Raw genomic sequence first — 20,477 nt, 5'->3', positions numbered from 1 at the left:
TCGAACTGCAGCAGAAACCCAATGACCAGCAGGTGCTCCTTGGAAAGGAGGGAAGAGCATCAGCTTGAAAAAGAGATAGTGGAAGGAGACTACCATCTTAACAGGGTTAAGAAGAAAAGGCTGAATGAAAAGACCAAAGTGTTTATGTGAACGCACGGGACTTAGATGGGGTGCAACTTCTCCGTGAACTGGGACTTGAGCAGAAGAATCATCTTTGCCTGGATCTGGATGGGTTGGAGTGACATTTTCTGGATCGAGATGGGGTAGGCTGACTTTGTCTGTGTCGGAAAATGGTAGAGTGGCTTTCTCATTCTGGAGGGGTAAGACGGCTTTGTGAAAATGGTAACGGGAGAATGGGTACTGAAACCATTTAATTGTTTATTTAGTGCTCCCATAGCCATATTTATTCTATAATTAATATGTTCCATTCTCATTTTAAAGTGCACTTGAGGATTGCTATATATATAAGCTGTTGCTCTCTTCCTTTTTATTGATGCTTTTTTTAAATTAAAGTTTTCTAATTTTAATATTTTTATGGTGGTGTTATTATATACACCGGGGAGAATTTTATTCCCGTCAGTGGGGTGGTGGGGGGGGGGGGGGGTGTTGGGCGGGAGTGGGAGCGGGTGCGGGGGCAGATGCTCAGCCAATCACCGCCCGCAGTCGGCTGCGCGCCGCCATTTTACATGGGTGGGCCAATCAAGGCCCACCCAGCGTAACGCGCGCCCAGGAGCGCTAAGCCGGGGCCTGCGCTCTTTTGCGCATGTGTGCAAAAGAGCGCAGAAATCTCCCTGAGGCCCGGAGCTGCCTCAGGGAGTTTAATTACATTTTGAAAAATTTAAATGAAGAGGAAATTAAAAAAAAAGAGGAAATAAAAAACATTTTCAGGCATGTCCCCCTCATGTGACAGACAGTGTCACACGAGCTGGGACATGTCAATGAATTTTAACAAAAAAAATTTATCTGATTTGCAAATCCTTCACGAAACCTCCAGGCAGCTCCGTTAATTATTTTAATTAGTTTTTAAATGGCCTTAATGGGCCTTTGACAATTCGGCGGGCGCGCAGCCGACTCCGGTGCACACCCGCCGAACTGAAGACCTGAATGACGCGCGGTGACGTGAGATGCAGGACCGACATTGCTGCCCGTCATTTTACACGTCGGCCAACACGCCGACTCAAAGATTCAGGTCATTAGCACAAAAATGAACCGAAAAATCTTCCTCATGTAAATAGTAAATGGGTAGTAAGTGGTCGGGTGGGACCTGTTAGGGACACAGAGGGTGATATATTTTTAGAGGTGCAAAGCAAGGCTAGAATAATTAATGAGCACTTTGTATTGGTGTTTTACTGAGGATATTGGTAGCAATACAAGCAGAGATAGTAGAGGTAATGGATGGCGTGAAAATTGATGGGTAGGATTTACTGGAAAGGCTGGCTATGCGTAGATTGAATAAGTCAGCTGGTCTGGATGACTTGCATCCCAGATTGCTGAGGGCAATGTGGATGGAGATGGTGGAAGGGCTTGCCATTATCTTCCAAACTTGCCTAGTTTTGGGTGAAGTGCCAGAGGTTTGGAAAGTAGCAAATATGACACCCTCATTTAAGAAAGGGTGGTAACTACAAGCCAGTCAGTTTCACATCAGCAGTGGGTAAGAGCTAATACTAGGGGCGCTGCTTTTTTTGGTATATATAAATAAGTTTGGTATTGGAATGCAGAGTAAAATTTCAAAATATGATAATGATACCAAACTTGGAGGTATGACAAACAATGAGGATGATACCAACCATCTACAGCTGAACATAGATAGGTTAGTAGAATGGGCAAATAAGTGGCAGATGGAATTTAATACAGAGAAGTCTGAGAAAATGCATTTTTGCAAAAGGGATAGGAAGAGGCATCATAGACTAAATGGCACATGTTAGAGGGTATACAGGGACAGGGTCACCTTCAGCTTTGTGTGCATCGATCTTTGAAGGTGGCAGGACATATTGAGAGAGAAGTTAGTTAGCAAAGTATATGGGATCTTAGGCTTCATAAATGGAGGTACTGAGTACAAAAACAGGGAAGTTATGTTGAACCTTTATGTAGCTCTGGTTAGGCCACAATTAGAGTATTGTGTCCAGTTCTGGTTACCACACTTCAGGAAGGATATGAAGGTCTTTGAGAGGGTGCAGAAGAGATTTACCACAGTGGTTCCAGGGATGAGGGATTTTAACGATGGGGTAGGTTGGAGAAGCTGGGGTCATTCCTCTTGCAGCAATGGAGTTGAGATTTGATAGCAGTGTACAAGATTATGACATGTTTCAATAAAGTAGACAAAGAAAAGCTGTCACCAATATCTGATGGTCCCAAATCTAGGGGTTTTAAAGCTTTGAGCAAGAAATATGCATTGAGTGCTAAATGACTTAGAACTCGCTGTCTAAGAGGATGGTGGAAGTGGAGACGATCAATGATTTCAAAAGGAAATTGGGTGGGCACATGAGGGAAGTAAACTTGAAGGGCTACAGAGATAGAGTGGGGGAAAGAGAACTGAGAGGATTGTTCTACAGAGTCAGCATGGACTCAATGGTTGGATAGCTTCCTTCTATTATGTCATGAGTTTGAGATCATCACATTCCAGAATAATTTATTTTTGGCTTTAACTGCTGAATCACTATACATGTCCTGAAGATGTGTCCAAGAATATCCAAAATTAAAAGTAACTGCTAGACAATGCATTTTACAACATTAGAGTTAATTTTCCACTTTACAAACGTGTAAACCCACCATTGCATAAATTGCACTTTTGTGTATTTGAGTTTCTTCACTTATAATGTGGCTGATGATATAGGACATCATTGTATATTAAGCCATCACAGGTTCAAGTTCCACTGCACTCTCTTTGCAATTACTTGCTTTCATTTGCCATTTGATTTTAGTTTTTACAGAACAATAAAATTAATTGCAGAATATAGTCCCGAAATACCATGAAAATCCTGAAGTCCAATGTAATAAAAATGGATTAACTCACCTAGTTGCCTTGAAGCAGAGGCCTTGATCATAGGATTGTTTTCTGTTACATGCTCTTTTCAAGTGATTTCCTTTTTGGACACAGTGCAAGCTTGCCGGAAACTGTTTGTCAGCTTCTCTGTGTTTATAAGTTAAATGAAATCTGATAAAATGGTGCAAGATTTGAGTCGCACTTTATACATACCTGTTGCATCATGGTTTCCTTATACTGCTTTTTCTGTGTGACTTTAATTGGAGGGAGTTTGGTGATGGCTGAAACCAGAAAGTTCATTAGGATATCTTCACAGTTTGTCATCTGGTCGATCATGTTGTGAAGACTGGCTGGCAAGTAATAGCTGTACAGGTAGTGATAATATCTGTAACAAAATAGAAATGTCATATAGACATCTATCACCCAATTAATATCTTCCAACTCAGAGCATAATTAAGACAGAACAACTAAATTAAGTAGGAAGATGTTTCCTCCTACTGATGTTGGAATATTTTCATTAAATAATGGTGACTCACAGATGCTGTCTTTCAAAGTTGAAAATAGATTATATTAATTCATGTTGACTGGTTGAAACCTAAAACAAAATGTTTTTTGGGTAAAAATTGGTTTTATATTATCTCGGAATGATTCCCATATTTGCCACTTACTATAACAGGCTGGATTTTTCAAATGGGTGGAGGTTGGGATCATAGGCACTGTTGCGCCACTGGTCTCCCATACCAGTTCACCGTCACCACAATCCCAACCCCCCAGCCATTTCCAATGAGGGTAGCTCGGGGGCAGATCAGCTGTCTTCTGGCGAATGGCAGGCAGCCAATTAAGGCCAATATTTTCAATTAACGGGCCTATTAAAGCCCCAATCCCATGCAGACTGCATTTTCAGTCAGCGATGTGGGCAGCCCATGTTGGGCTCAGGGGGAAAGGAGTGAGGGGTGGGGGGGGTGGTGAATGAAAGATCAAGCAAGGGCTCTGCCCTGAACCCATAACAACCATCGAGCCACAGCTGCAGCTGCTGGCCGTCCTCTGGCATGGTGGCCCCTCCAGGATCATGTAGGCAGCTGTGGCATTTTAGAAAGCAAAAACAAACTGACCCTGGCCCTTTCTCTCTCAGTCTCCATGCTCAGACAGTCAGCTCCCACCGTAGCTGTTCCTGACTGGATAGCAAGCCTACTCCCTGCTCTTAATTGCCTGGAGCATTAAAGATTGTGGTGGACGCCATGTGGGGTCAGAACCCCAGAGCTAGCCCCCATTTTCGGCTCCTGACCTGAATTAAAAATCCAGCCCAGTATAGAAAAGAAAATGACAAGATAAATAATTGCTAGGTTTCCAGCTCTCAGAACGACAATCTTTAATTTTAAATATATTCCTTCATTCATATCTGAATCTTCCTCTGCTTCACAACATGCAAGAGTGAAAGGGCAAATGATTTCCAGCATCCACAGCATTTTTTAGTGTTTAATTCACTGCCACTTCTCTGCTAGGAACGTCCAAATTGAAGAAATTCTGCTTTTCCCTTCGGTGGGATTTCTGTTTGTCTCTCTTACAGATGTTTGTCATATTTCACCTTTCACTTCATCTGCTGCTTTAAATTTATCTTCTTCATTTCTGGTGTCAAGGACCACAAGCTTCAAGCATTCTAACACATAGAACACTAATGCCCCTATGAATCCTTCTTCCATTTCACTTTTGCTGATGTCATCCATCCTTCTAATCTCATCCTTTGCCATCTTTTCACTATCCTAACCTTGCGCTCTTCTATACTAATACTTCCAATATATCTTCATTTTTTCTCAACTGTATATTCCACACCACAGTGACTGTCAGAGACATTGATCCATTTCCATTTCCAGCTCTTTCACTTTTATGCCTTCCCCTCACTCCCAGAACCACCACACAGCTGCCCTTCTCCTCATGTTCCACCTCAGCCTCCACACCAAAGAGATCATCCTCCTCTATTTCAGCCTAGTAGTGATGCTACTATCAAACATATATGCCATCCTCCCCCTCCTATTTTAGCATTCCAAAGGGAAGGTTCTCTCTGCAACACCCTGATCTACTCTCCAATCACCCTCAACAACCCCTCCACTTCCCACACAACTCAGGGGAGGCCTTTTTAACCTCCTCTCTTCACACGTCTACGATCCCAAACTTTCCTTCCAGATGCAAGTGTTTTACTTGTACCTCTTTCAATTTCTTATACTGTATTCAATGCTCATGATATGGTCTCCTCTATGTTGAGAAAATTTAAGTTGTGTGACTGCTTTGTGTTAGACGCCTCTTTTCAGTCTGCAAACATGACCTTGCACTCCATCTTAGGCCTTCACATTTGTTCTTTCCTCCCCTTCCCTGCCCCTGTACTTGCTTAAAACCTGTTGTATCTCTAACCTTTCTTGTCTTGAGGTCAGGCAGCTTTCTGCTGTCAGACCTGCTGAGTATTTCTAGCATTTTCTGTTTTTATTTCAGATTTCCAACATCCATAGTAACTTGCTTTTTAACCTTTATGTTTATACCCAACATTCAGCATTACAATTCTGAAACTGTATATTAAATGCATTAGAGTGAAATGGTTCTTTCTCTAATGCTTCTACTTTTTGTACAGTATCATTCAGCTTGTCGTTGGCATTTCTCCACAACAAAGTGAGTCAAATTTGAGATCTGGGATAATGGAATAGTGCTTTATCAATAGGATTGGGTTTGGTCTGTGACACAGCATTTAGTGATGCTGCATTGCTTGCTTCTTGTATTAATTAATAAGCAATGACTTATATATCACATTATTCTGCAACTTATAGTTTTCCAATTGTGTAGTAGCCTATTCTCTAATAACTCCTCAGTTTCTTTCTTGACAAGAATCCAAATGTTAATGTGTTTAACTACAACAGATCATGGTATAATGATGTACCACTAATTTGAATATAAGTCTACGAAGTGGATATAATTGAGATCTGACAAGCCTTTCAATGATCAGTGCTGATGACGCACAAACTCAATTTGGTCCAGTGTAGTTATTAGTAAATGATCCTGACCTATTTTCACTAGTATTTTTTTATTCAGCTGAAAGCAATGTTGAGCTACTGCTGGCTTAGATACAGAACTTCAACCAGCTGTGAAATTGTATTGCTGAGACCAGGCGAATCAGACATATATATGTAAATTAATACATTCGAATGATTTAACAATAACATTCAAAATTGTGAATTGTGTTAGTAAAATGGTTGAACAATTATATAGATAGGGAATAACTGGGAGTTTTAAGTATCATGTACTAGCAAACACCCCTGATATCTTCCCATGTAATATTATATTGTGGATATATTTATTATGGAAATTATGTGGATAACAGCTTGGTTCATTTGGTAGCACCATCCCCACTAAGCAAAGTAGTTGTGGGTTCAATGCCCAACATCACCCTCATACTGATGGCCACCTTTGTGTGCGGCTGCATCAAGCGGTGTGTAGCCTCAGTATGCAAACACCAAGTGTCACTACGTGCTGAGGTTCTACCTGACCCCGGTGTTGCGAAGGATGGGTCTGGCCACGCTGCCGCGGAACGCTCCAAGTAGTTGGACCATGCCGTACCACCTGTCCCTCGTGGGAAAATTTATGCAGAGAAACACCTTTGACCACAAGTCCATCAGGCACGTAATGTCTTAAAGGCCCTGAGGGAAAAGGAGAGGGTGGACCCGGTGGGATGGTTCCCCGAGCAGACTGACAAAGTCATTTGGCAGAATGCCTCATTGCCAGAACTTTCCAACAAGCACCAAGACGTAGCTTGGCTGGTGGTGAGAAAGGCCCTTCCTACACGCCAGGAGTCTCACCCCCTCGTCACGTTGCCCTCGAGGTGGCTGTGGTGGGGAAGAGACCATTGTTCACCTCTTTGTAGATTGTGCCTTTGCAAAGAAGGTCTGGAGGGAGATGCAGTGGTTTCTGTCGAGGTTCGTCCTGAGCAGTTCTGTGACACAGGACTCTGTGCTCTACGGGCTGTTCCCAGGGACACACACCAAGACAAACATCAACTGCAGCTGGAGGATCATCAGCTCGGTAAAAGACGCTCTTTGGTCTGCCCGTAACTTGTTGGTCTTCCAGCGCAAAGAGTTGTCCCCGACCGAGTGTTGCAGACTGGCACATTCCAAAGCCCAGGACTACGTGCTGAGGGACGCACTAAAGCTTGGGGCAGCTGCCGCAAAGGCGCAATGGGGAAGGGTCGCTGCCTAAGACCTTTCTGTCATAGTGCATCGAGGGGCTGGGAGCTGTAAAGAGCTCCTCGGGATGTACAGTTCAAAATGAATGTCTGCCAATGACTGTAATATTCATTGTTTGTACTGATACACCTCGTGATTCATGTTGTAAAAGTTGAACCTGATTGTATTTTTGTGATGGTGATTTTGAAATGGTTTGAAATGTTGTTGAAGATTTATGAATAAAGTATATTTTTGCAAAAAAAAAGTGTGGGTTCAATCCCAACTCTAAAACTTGAGCACAGAATCTAAACTGTAATTTTAGTTCAGTTCCAAAACAATACTACACTGTTAGACGTGACATGCTTTGGATGAGGTATTAAACTGAGATCTTAGCTACCCATTTGGCTGGACAATAAAGATCCCATGGCACTATTTGAAGAACAGCAGGGAACTCCTCCTAGTCTTGGTCAAAATTCCTTCCTCAAAAAGACCACAAAATAGAATAGCTGGCTATTTATCTCATATTTTGAGCATCCCCGATATTTTGCTTTTGTGATAATTGGTTATTTACCTCGTTACTGTTCGTGGGAACAGTTTTTGGGCAGTGGTTAGGGTGATTGGGCTGCCCACCGAATGCTATTAGATTGAGGTCTGCACCATTTCAACGGCCGGGCAGAAATGAGGCCAGGATTTCCGGTTGGCGTGTGCCCATGCCAATGGATACAAATAGATTTCATATTTTGTTTTCCATCACTGATTATTTTATAATTATCTACCCTAAAACCCAGCTGCCTAAGCATCTTAATCTGTCCATATACCCTGGAATGTTATTGATCTCTTACATATATCACCTGACCTCATATCTTCGAGAATCAATAAATTTTGTAACATTACTAAAAATCCATTTCTTTCTAGTGTTAATGAATAGGCTGTTTTTTGAAACCAAAGCAGCACGGAATATATTCACAAAAGAAACTACTAATTCAGAAACGAGTTTCAAATACCTCATCATTGACGCAACCAAATGAACAATACGGCCTGGAATTTGGATCCCACCCGAATTCGGGTATGAGGCCAGCAGCAGCTATGGAGTTGTCAACTCTGGCTTGATGTATTTCTGGTTTTATCACCAGACCTCCCACCACCAGTTGCCATCCATTGTTAATCAGCACTTTTTCCCAGTTCCAATAATTCTACAACTACATTTTTTTCCATGCCCCTACGATTTATCTTTGGGATTTCTCACTGCAGAATCTTCATCTCCTTGAGATTCTAGGGCAATCCTGCAGGGTTTGCAATGACTGCTGTGTTAAAATGTTTACAAGAAAACCACGCAAAATTGGTCCTTTTGTGTGATTAGGACATGCTCCTGTTGCATCCCAGGAGACAGTGTGCCTGTGACAAATAGATTTGCATATAGGAAATAAGCCCAACCCTGCTTTGGGGCAAACTCCAGTCATGTTAATGAATTTGACAAGTTGCATTCTCCTGGTGAGGAATGAGCCCACACACATGCAACAGACTATGTTAAATTCTTCACTGCCCATTCTTCACCCTAAACCAGGTACTGCATGGTCCAATTTCTAGGCCTAGCCATTTTAGATTCTCTTCTTCAACTCTCACAAATGTTTCTGACCAGAACGGAAAACTTCAACACAGAAAAGATGCCAGAGGCCATTGTAATATGGGTTCTGTAGATGCCTCAATGATGAGATCTTGAGACTTGTATATTTAAACATGAACCGTTTATTGTTAAATTTTTTTATTCATCCATAAGATGTGGGCATCGCTGGCTGTGCCAACATTTATTGTCCATCCCTAATTGCCCTTGAGAAGATGGTGGTGAGCTGCCCTCATGAACTGCTGCAGTCCATGTGGTGTAGGTACACCCACAGTGCTGTTAGGGAGGGAATTCCAGGAATTTGACCCAACGATATATTTCCAAGTCAGGGTGGTGATTGGCTTAAAGGGGAACTTCCAGGTGGTGGCATACCCATGTCTATGCTGCCCTTATCCTTCTAGATGGTAGCGGTCGTGGGTTTGGAAGGTGCTATCTAAGGAACCTTTGTGAGTTTCTGCAGTGCAACTTGTAGATAGTACACACCGCTGCTACTGCACGTCAGTGGTGGAGGGAGTGAATATTTGTGGCTGAAGACTGGCATCTGTGATGCTGGGGACCTTCAAAGGAGGCCAAGATGGATCATCCACTCAGCACTTCTGGCTGAAGATTGTTGCGAATACTTCAGCCTTATCTTTTGCACTCATGCACTGGGCTCCCCCATCATTGATGATGGGGATATCTGTGGAGCCTCTTCCTGCAGTGAGTTGTTTGATTGCCCACTACCCTTCATGACTAGAGCTTAGATCTAATCCGTTGGTTGTGGAATCGCCTAGCTCCCTTGCTGCTTATGCTGTTTGGCATGCAAGTAAACCTGAGTGTAGCTTCACCAGGTTGACACCTCATTTTTAGGTATGCCTGGTGCTGCTCCTGGCATGCCCTCCTGTATTCTTCATTAAACCAGGGTTGATCCCCTTGCTTAGTGATAATGGTAGAGTGGGGGATATGTTGGGCCATGAGGTTACAAGTTGTGGTTGAGTACAATTCTGCTGCTGCCGATGGCTCCCAGCGCCTCATGGCTGCCTAGTTTTGAGTTGCTAAATCTGTTTGAAATCTATCTGATTTAGCACAGTGGTAGTGCCACACAACACAGTGGAGGGTATCCTCAATGCTCCTTTGTGCTAGGTATGACTCCAACTTCGTCTCCATAAGGACTGTGCGGTGGTCACTCCTACTGATGCTATCATGGACAAATGCACCTGCGCCAGGCAGGTTGGTGAGGATGAGGTTAAGTGTGTTTTTCTCTCCTGCTGGTTCCCTCCCCACCTGCCGCAGGCCCAGTCCAGCAGCTATGTCCATTAGGACTCGGCCAGCTGGACCTGTTGTTACCGAGCCACTCTTGGCGATGGACATTGAAGTCCCCCACCCAGAGTACATTCTGTGTCCTTGCCACCCTCAGTGCTTCCTCCAAGTGGTGTTCAACATGAAGGAGCACTGATCCATCAGCTGAGGGGGTAACAATGTGTGGTAATCGGGAGGTGTCCTTGCCCATGTTTGACCAGATGCCATGAGAAATCATCGGGTCCAGAGTCAATGTTGAGGACTGCATACCACACAGTGCCACCACCTTTGCCGGTTCTGTCCTGCCAATGAGAAAGGACATACCCAGGGATGGTGATGGTGGTATCTGGGACATTATCTGTAATATATGATTCCGTGAGTATGACTATGTCAGGCTGTTCCTTGACTAGTCTGTGAGACAGCTCTCCCAGTTTTGGCACTAGCCCCCAGATGTTCATAGGCAGGACTTTGCAGGGTCGACAGGGCTGAGTTTGCTGTCATCGTTTCTGGTGCCTAAGTTGATGCCAGGCGTTCTGTCTGGTTTCATTCCTTATTGACTACTTTTAAGCGGCTTGACACAGCTGAATGGCCTGCTCAGCCATTTTGAGGGCATTTTAAGTGTCAACCACATTGCTGTGGGTCTGGGGGTCACATGTCGGCCAGACCAGGTAAGGACAGCAGATTTCCTGCCCTAAAGGAAGCAGATGAGTTTTTATGGCAATTGAAATGGTTTCATGGTCAACATTAGACTGTGAGGATGTAACTTTCTATCTGTGAAATGAAGTGCTATGGTGGGCAGTTTCAGCCTTGACCAGCCCTGTTGGCCGGAACGGCAGGAACTCGTGCCCGGTTTTGCGCTTGGAAGCTCATTAATTATGCACAGGCGAGCATCGGGCCGAATTACCTGGCAGGTCGGGAGCTGATTGGTCTGCCCGCTGTCAGCTGGCACGGTCAAAGTTCCAGGAGCCATATTTAAATGCCAGCACAACACATACATCTCTCCAGCCCACCCGCCTTCAGGACATGCACAGAGATGTCCTCCAGCCACAAAAAGAAGGCCAAAAGCCTCAGGAAGGCGGCAGTTTCACACCCCAGGCCCTCCAGGCATTGATCAGAGGAGTGCAGGCACACAGGCATGTCCTGTATCCTAGGGATGGCTCCAGGAAGCACAGCAGCCTCACATCTCCAGATGGGGAAGCCGTTGCAGAGCAGGTCAGTGTGGCTGGCAACCACACCTGAAATGCCATCCAGTGAAAGATCTCATCTGCTCCGCCAGGGTAAGTCATCCTTCAGCTCCCTCCAAAATCAAACTCTCATCATGGCATCATGCATTCAAACTCAGGGTTCTCCCTCAATCACTAGCGGGGAACACGTATTACCACTCATTCTCTCACAGAGACTTTCATATCACCACCATCCCATCTATCATGTTGCTCATACTCCATCCTCTGGCCCTTCTGGAGAAGGCTCACCACCGGGGACATGCATCTCACCCAACCTCTACTCCATCCCTTCCCATCACTTGCCTTTCTTTCATCTTCATACAGGCCAAGCTGGCACACAACAGGTGCAGACCAGGGGGAGGTATGGCCAACATTGTCCTCGCTGAGTTTGAGGAGGCTGCAGCCGAGCTGGGGAGGTCAGGGATCGCTCCTGTGGGGAAGGGGAGATCAGCCTCTTCCAGCCACCTAGTATGGATCATAGCTCCATCACCTCATCAAATCCTAACAATCACAGTTAGTCACACACAGTTTTATATACCTCATGCCCATCAACTGAAACTCTATTTTCTAGGCATCAGGAGATCAAGGCCCACAAAGCAGCCAAGCACCAGTCTGAGCCCCCAGAACAATTCCAAAGAGAAAGCTCTTGAAGAGCCATCACGGCACTCGCACGCACCCTCCACCAGCGCAGAGGCACACACACCGGTGGGGCACAGTTATAGATTAGGCTCGTGCTCACTTTCTGGAGAACACTTCACTGAAACATCCCCTCAGCTGTCGGAGGCAGGTCTCTGGTGCTCGGAGAGCGGCTGGAGACCAGCTACCTGCTCACTCTGAGTCAGGCGATGAGCCTCTGGAAGTGGTCGCCTACTCAATGCTGGGGGTGCAACAACAGGCGGCAGAACATCAGAGAGTCAATAGTTGCACAGCAGACTAGAGCGAACGATGGAGGAGTTCGTCCGTGTTCTGTTTTATGTTGTGGCTTTGACGTGCGAGCGCCTTGAGATCACCATGGGAAGGCTGGTGCCCGCTATGGAGACTTTGGTCCAGCAGGCCTGGCCAGATTTTCGCTCAGCCCTGCACTCCATGGCCACACACCCTGGTGGGCATCATCAAGATGTAGGCCATGGGGACGAGGCAGCTCGACCTCCCGCTGGGTGCACCATCTCCTCAAGGGTCAGGACAGGCCCTAGGGCACCCACGGGGAGGATGAGGGGCTCTTGTCTGAGGACGCTTCAAGGGTGTGCAGCCGCTCACAGCCCCCTCTGTGTGTGACCTCATCCACCCCAGCTGCTCAGACCGCAGAGGGTACATCTGCCCCTGAGCAGGAGATCCTTATAAGGCCGGCGCCCTTCAGGCCTTGGACCATCAGAGGACCTCGGCCAGGTTCATCACAGATATCAGGATGTAGCAGGCTGCCTCCACCTCTGATGTCGGGGCTGCACACAGACATAGCGCTAGAGTTAGGGAAGTTAAAAAATTTTAAAGTCACCTCTAGGTCATGGATGTGCTAGCATTGTAAAGAAAATACGCTTTTGTGAATATATTTCATGATTATGTGAAGGTTTTGGGTAGCTGAAAGTGTTATGATTTGTACATTGGAATTCCCTTATGTTGAGGTTTAACCATCCTCCCACTCAGTGACAATGTCCCACCATGAGATTAACATTCATGTGATGTCAATCTCAGTTGAGCCATTCTCCACACCCTTGTGTGATGTCAAGGAGATGTGTTTAAATCTTTATTAAAAATGTGTGATGTAAGCGTTTCTAACCTTCTTCCTCAAGGAACGCCATTGAGTGAGACCAGCTCATCAGCCTTGATAATCTAGCGGCACTTGTGTCTCCTCAGTGCTCGTGGCAGAAGACAAGACATGCCCGGGAGGAGATCGCTAGCCGTGTTCTCATCTCAGTTGCAGCAGTGTTTGCATCATTAGATGGCGGTGAAGGCTTCAAGTCTTCTCACGCATCACTCTTCTTCCTCAGTGGACTCTAAATTCCCAGAGTGAGCTCACTCACAGGGCCCCAGGGGCCAAAGCAGAGATCATGGCCTTGGTGATTCATGAGACCAGAATGTGCACGTGTGAATGCTGGACTCGTTCTCGTTACATGTGGTTGGACATCCCCTGAGATGAAAGGGATTGGCATTGAGGGCTAGGAGAGATGTGGCCATATGCCCTCCCTTAACTTTATTTTTTCTGGAACCTGTCAACAATTAGTGTCACGGGCATGTCTCCTTCGTCCTCCTTCCTCCATGGCGTGATCGTGCTCATACTGACCTCAGCACCTCCTGAGGCTCCTGGGCCTCCAGAGGTTCCTGGGTCACTGGATCTTCATCCAGTTTGCCCTCTGGCAGGGGGTCGCCTCTTTACATTGCCAGTTTGTGAAGGGCGCAACATACTGCGATGATGTAGGAAACCCTGTTGGGAGTGTGTTGGAGTGAGCCACCAGAGCAGTCAAAGCATCTGAAACGCATCTTCAAAAGCCCTATGGTCTGCTATATAAGAGAGCGTGTGGAGCTGTGAGCAGTGTTTGTACCTCTCCTCGGAACGACTCTGAGGGCGACGCACCGATGTCATCAGCTAGTGTTTCAGTGGGTACCTCTTATCCTCAAGTGGCCATCCCTGCAGATATAATGGCCCCTCAGAAATCTCAGGCACCTGGGCATGACTCAGGATGTAGGAGCCATGCCAACTCCCAGGGTACTGTACACAAGTGGGCAGTATGTGCTTCCGAGGATCTCACACCATTTGTACATTGATGGAATGATAGCCCTTGCGGTTTATAAACATTAGGGGCTGGTGCTGTTTGCCCTTCCTCCTCACAGCCACTCCACAGCCTTCCCTCCTCCCCATTGATCCCCTCATGTTCGCCCTTCTCCCTCACAGCCACTGCATAGTCTTCCCTCCTTTTTGCCGTCTTGCGTTTGCCCTTCCCCTCGCTGCCCTTCCACAGCCTTCCTTCCCCATTGCCCACCTTGTGTTCAGCATCCCCGTCCTCGTCTCACGCCCTACTCCACCCCTGGTCAAAGTGCAATTTCTGAAAGTGGAGTTCTGCCTGACTACCACTGCACGGTGGGGTTCTTGTGGACACCGATCTCAGCCATTGGGAGTAGAAGACCCCCTGCGCTCCCCAACCCCGGCCGCAGTACTGGCCACTGTCTGAAAGTGGAGGCCTCGATGAGTACCACAGCACGGTGGGGTCCTTGTGGACACCGATCTCAGCCATTGGGAGTAGAAGACCCCCTGCGCTCCCCAACCCCGGCCGCAGTACTGGCCACTGTCTGAAAGTGGAGGCCTCCATGAGTACCACAGCACGGTGGGGTCCTTGAGGACAACTTAGGTGACGAGCAGGAGCAGACCAGCAGCTTGGCATTCGTTTCAACAAGACTGGCGCAGCGCTATGGCAGGTAGGCTATATATGTTACACTCACCTCAAAGTTACGAGCAAACTGAGGTCTGACCTGTGCATCCCTTTTCAATCTCCCACAAGTTTGGAAAGTGTGACAAGATTCTGGCGAGCAGCTGTTTTTTTGAGCATTCATGAGTTTCATGGGCATAATGAGCATTAACGTGTTCAGGGCACTAGCTGGCAGGATAACCGACCCGCTATTAACCCACCATCAGGAGAATTTCAAATTATTTTTATGCTGGCGGATTTGCAACTTTTTGCCTGCCTTTGGATTCTCCGCTCCCACCCGCCTCGGGCAGGATGGGAAAATTCCACCTTTAATTCCAGATATGTTAGTGAATTCAAATTGTGGTGGGATTCGAACCCAGGTCACCACAGCATTGCCCCGATTCTCCAGATTACTAGGCTAGTGACAATGCCACTATGTCATTGCCTCGCCTGGTGATCTTTAACTATTTACAGATCCTGGGTTACCGTCATGCACGGTGCTGTTACCTCCATGCAGGCTGGTTCCAAAGTTTTCTCCCTAGACTGTTCTCTCAGTTTATTACCATGTTACTCTATACATCATACCATGGGCAATGTTACTCTCCAGTCTGACATTCACCCTTGCTCTGCTAAACACCTTTGCATTACAATGGCAAGCAGGTCATCATACAACATCTTCTTTCTTCTCCAAAGAAAATGTTCCCTTTCAACAGAGCATAATTATTTGTAATACAATCTTTACTTGCTATCCTGATTCCCCCATGTCAAGTCCCTGAATTTATAAATTCAGATGGTCTTGAGGCTTGACAGTTCTTTCACATCTTGGTCTGTCACATTTGGAGGAACGGTAGTTGTACTTTGTGTTTCTGGTACTTGGTTATCTCTATATGATTCACTTTTTGCTTTCCTTTGAGTTGCGTTTTTCTTTGCCTATCGTCCATCTGCTTTTTTTGGACACTGTGGGCTCATCTTGTTCCTTCTGCAGGGACCGTGCGCTCTGCTCATTCCCAAGGTGGACTAGAATTTTCATTTTCCATGATGCCTGCCATGTTCTTGCTGGATGTATAAGTTTCACAATTGGAAGTTTCATTTCCACTTGTTTTCCAATCTCAGCCAAACATTTCTTTGCTGTTTTGTTTTCAAACAGTTTTTCAAGCTTATGAATCTTTTTCATTCAGCTCAATAGTTCTCAGTAGGCCTGAGACATCCAGTACTCCTTCTTCTTCTAATTCCTTGCATTTCAGTGCTTGATTTACATTTTCTGATCTTAGTTCTGTCTTATCTTTCTTTGTCTGCAGGGTAACCTTGTCCTTGTGCTTCATTTTGGTTTTACTGTTGGCCAGCTCTGTCTCTGGCAAAGTCTTAACTGTTTTCAGTTCTGTAATTGTGCAATTCATGGCTTCATTATCTCTGCACAGTTTGGAAAGTTCTACACTCTTCCTTTCAATGCCTCCTCTTTTCCATTCAACTGCTTCTTCAGCTCTTCAGGCTGTTTCTTGGAGCTTTTGGCTTCCTCTTGGAATATTGAGCATTACTGAGTCTTCTCTGCCAACTGGATCTTCACTTTGTTTAGAGTGATGTTAAATTCATTTTCTTTCTCTTTGTAATTTTCCAAAGGAATAAACTTTGTCCCAAGGAATTCTTGTGGTGTTGGAGGTCTTTCAACAGGTTTTCCTTTTCTTTGCAAAGCTCGCTTGCTTCATTTTGAATTTTCCTGTAATTCAGCATAATCTCCTTGAGTTTATTCTGCTGTGCATCCATTCTACTGTTTAAGACAGCCTTCATTGCTTCATATTGCTGAATAAGTACGCATTCCTTTTGCATTTGATTTTGAAGGACAATAAATTGTTCTTTCAGCGGTTTATTTTCTTGATGACCTTTTGCCAACTCACTCTGGGCTTCAGTGCATTGTTTTGTTGCTACTTATAGTTCCAACACAGCTTCTTCTGAAGTAGTATCCAATGTTCTTTTTCGCTCCTCTTGTTTTTCCTGGTTACATAATGATCTTTCAAGGAGACTTTCAGGGTCGCATGCCTTTATTGCGTGCCTTTTCTGCCTGCTGTTTTGCCTGGCTGTAAATGTTGTTGAGTTTTCCCAACTCTTGCTTTGAATTGCCAACTGTGGATTTGCGGGTTGTTATCTCCTCTTGGTACCTTTGTGTCATTTCTGAAATTTGTTTGTTCAGATCTTGAACAGCTTGGCTCATTGAAGGCTACAGTTTCTCGTGCGTTTTCAGAGGTATATACTCAGCTTGAATCTTGTGCTTCAAATCTTCCAGTTCAGCTCTGATGCGAACATTTTCTTGTAGAACAGCTTCATTTAATCTTTGTATGTTTTGCTTCTTTTGAGTTACCTCAGATAGCTTTCCTTCATTCACAATCATTGGCTCACTCTGCATTGCCATCTGTCTCCCTCGCTCTGGGGTCTTTTGGCTCTCTTGCTTTGGAGTCTTTTATAGCCCTCTCTCTGGGGTCTCTTGTTGCCCTCGGCACTTTATTGGGAGCTGCCCTCTCTCTGGGGTCTCTTGTTGCCCTTGGTGCTTTATTGGGGGTGTGCTAGACTTTCTTCTAGGGTCTGCATTCTCCACAATTTGGAGTTTAAAATATCTGTCAAAGCCATTTAATATCCAACCAAATGTTGTTGAGTATTGATCTATATGTTGGCTGTGGAGTATTTTACCAGCAAATGAGCCAAAGCTGAATAAAATCTTATCAGCTTGTACTTCTTCTGATTCCTTATTTAATCTTGTAGTTTTTCTGTAAACTAAAAATTGTCTTCTCCAACACTCCCACTCTTGGGTCTGGTTTAGCCCTATCCATAGCACAAATGTATCTGGCTCTTCTAATTTTCTGTCCATGGCTGGTTTTCCTCTTGTAGTTATTGCTTTAAATGTTGTTACTGCTTTAAGACTGTCAGTGACCTAACCGATTCCTTCACTCGGGCTATCTGCAGCTGTTGGCTTTCTGTGCTGTGGGTTTCCCCACATATTTTCAGGTTTTGGCGGGCTCTCCGACAATCACGGGCTGCCTTTGTCCTTGAACCTTTAAACATTCAAGGTAGCGGTATTGCTCCTCTCTGCGACTCTTTCCTTCTTTGTTTCTGCAGGTCTTCTTATTTGGAGTTTTGGCAGGCTGGTGGTCTGATCGGGGCCCATTTTTTAAAATTAAAAGCGACAGCACTTTTCTCCTCTGCACTGCTGGCCCATTGTTATTTCTTTCAGGTAGCTTTTTCTTTTTCTCAGCAGCTTCTTCTTTACTCTGCAGTTTTTCTTCTTAAACTTCTGATTCTGCTAGCCAATTTTTATTTAACTTTTTTTTACTGCAGCTGTTTTTCGGCTACTCTCTGGATGCTGAGCCCTTGGCTCTGCCATTTATTCCAATATGTAAATATAACTACTTTTTTGTATTTGTGCTCACCATCTTGTGAACTTTGTCACTCAGGTTCTTGCAATTTTCTGTGACAGACTTCCACTCATTCAGGTGGATTCCTCATTTCCTTTGTCTGTAGTGAAGCTTCTTCAGCTTTTTCTTCAAGTTTTCTTCTTAGCTGCGTGTCTCTCTTGTTATGATCCTAGCTGATGTTACCACTGGACAAGTCAGATCCCAGGGTGGAACCTGGCTGGATAGATCCTAACTTTTATCTTTTATTTAGAAACATGGAGGGCAGCTACTGAACAGAGTCACAGGAGTCAGCCGATGAACTTTTAACGAAACATTTATTAAACAAGATGACTATATTACATTACTCCTTCATCCACAACTATATCTTTACAGATATATACAGATTCATAAGGATAGCACAAGTTACAAAAGCTATCTTATACTCTCATGTTCACGTTAAGTACACAGTCCATGTAAACCTGTGGTCAGGCACACCACACTCTGAAACCGAGTGACAGATGTCACCCCAAACAGATGCCACGGATCCCTCATCAGCTCCCCACCAGACGCTTGTCGCACTGTGAGCCAACCGGTCTCACTGAACTCTGTCTTTCACATGAGGGTATCCAATGAAGAACCTGCTTTGGAATTTTCTCCCAAATGACGCTTTCTCTTGGACGCCTTCCACAAGGTTCCACCTCCAGTGTTTTGAACTCTCCTTCCATTGTTCCTCTTTCCTGGTTCGCCATGTGTATTTAAGCTTTGCCTTCTATGCACTCTCAGATACTCAGCTGTGCCAACAGAACACCACTGCTTCACACATCCATAGTAAGCAGTCACCAACCTTTGGCTGTCTCCTCTGATCTTCTGGCTTTTCCTAAGCCTATTTTGCTTTAAGGCTGTGCCCTGAAGCTTTCTCCCTTTAAGCTTGGAGCCTTCCTCTCTGCTCCTTACTTTCACTTCCACTGAACAGGATATTTTCTAATTTCCTGTTCTTCCTTTGACCAGAAGGTCTTCTTGGGACATTTCTGCTGTTCCGCTCCATGTTTTTGGCTTCTTCTTTAGTTTGGGACTTGCTATCTATCCCTCTCCTATGCTGCTTCTCCTGGCAACTCCTTTCAACTGAACTGAAACAACTTTTTCTATTTTTCTCTGTCTCTGTGCGTTCCACTCTGGACCACTGTTGCTTGGCAACAGCACAGTTTTTTCTACCTTGTGTTTGTTTTAACTTCCCTTCAAGAATCATATAACCCCATTAGAATGCTGGCATCTTTTAAAATAAAACCAAAAGTCAAGTTCTCGCCTTTCTTGATACACAAATTATAGAAATACAAATTAACTTGAAGCTATATCTTGTTCCTAACACCCACAAAAATACACATATAACTTATTTAAAATATCTCCAGTATCTAAAACTCTGGTTAGGCTTCAGTTGCTTGTAGTTTTACATAGTTTTACTTGGGATGTTGTTCTGGGTTCATGCATTTAGCTGCCACCTTTCATATCATCATGGATCACCATGTTGGATTCTGCTACTATCTCTGATGTGATATCTTTTAGAAGCAGCCACCGCTGCCAACAATTTTGTCATAAGGGTTCTGTAGGTGTCTCAATAATAAGATCTTGAGACTTGTATATTTAAACATGAACTGTTTATTGTTAATATTTAACTATTTACAGGCCCCAGGTTACTGTCATGTATGGTGCTGTTACCTCCATGCAGGCTGGTTCCAGGGTGTTCTCTCTAGGCTGTTCTCTCAGCCTATTACCATGGGACTCCATACATCATATTGTGGACGGTGCTACTCTCCAGTCTCACGTTAACCCTTGCTCTGCTGAATACCTTCACATTACAATAGCACGCAGGCACATCATATAACAAAGGTTAAAATGTTGTCTTGTATTTCTTAATGGAAACATACAGCTTACATTACTGGAACTCAGAATTATCTAAAGGTAACATCGCATCTTAAGTTCAACCAAACAATTCAGACATTGTCTTGCAGAGAAATGATTACACTGTATGCTTAATGAAAAATCAATAGTTGTGACATTTTAGTACAGATACTTTCCTTGAGCCATTTGATGATATGATACCTTTCAGAATGTGGTCATTCTCCTGTTTGTTCTGTTTTCTGTGTCATAACCACATTTTCCATGAGTACAGCACCGCCAATTAACTAGCATCTCCCAAAATTGAAAACACGTGCCACTGTATAAAATGGTCTCTCACATAGCCATTTTAGAGAATTATGTTTTTCATCAGACATTTGAGTCAATTATTGGGGACTATTGTTGTTCACACTAAAGATGTAATAAAGCTTAAATGTTTTCTCACAAATCTGCAAAGAAAAAGTGTGGAGTTGTTATAACTCTTCCAAATTAAAACATT

The 20,477-nt window shown here is 44.5% G+C and overlaps 1 protein-coding gene across 1 annotated transcript in view; it reads right to left on the bottom strand.

Annotated features, from left to right (window-relative positions):
- LOC121278141 (exostosin-1-like) overlaps nt 1-20,477 on the bottom strand; it is a 728,729-nt gene that overhangs the window by 34,751 nt on the left and 673,501 nt on the right. Inside the window, exon 11 of the mRNA XM_041188253.1 lies at nt 3,197-3,368. Coding sequence (XP_041044187.1) covers nt 3,197-3,368 — 172 coding nt within the window. The remainder of the gene's footprint in view (nt 1-3,196; nt 3,369-20,477) is intronic.

This window comes from Carcharodon carcharias, chromosome 5 (assembly GCF_017639515.1).
Source record: "Carcharodon carcharias isolate sCarCar2 chromosome 5, sCarCar2.pri, whole genome shotgun sequence".
NCBI classification, from domain to species: Eukaryota; Metazoa; Chordata; class Chondrichthyes; order Lamniformes; family Lamnidae; genus Carcharodon; species Carcharodon carcharias.
Note: the sequence above shows the minus strand (reverse complement) of the source record. Positions and strands in the feature narration are given on the sequence as shown.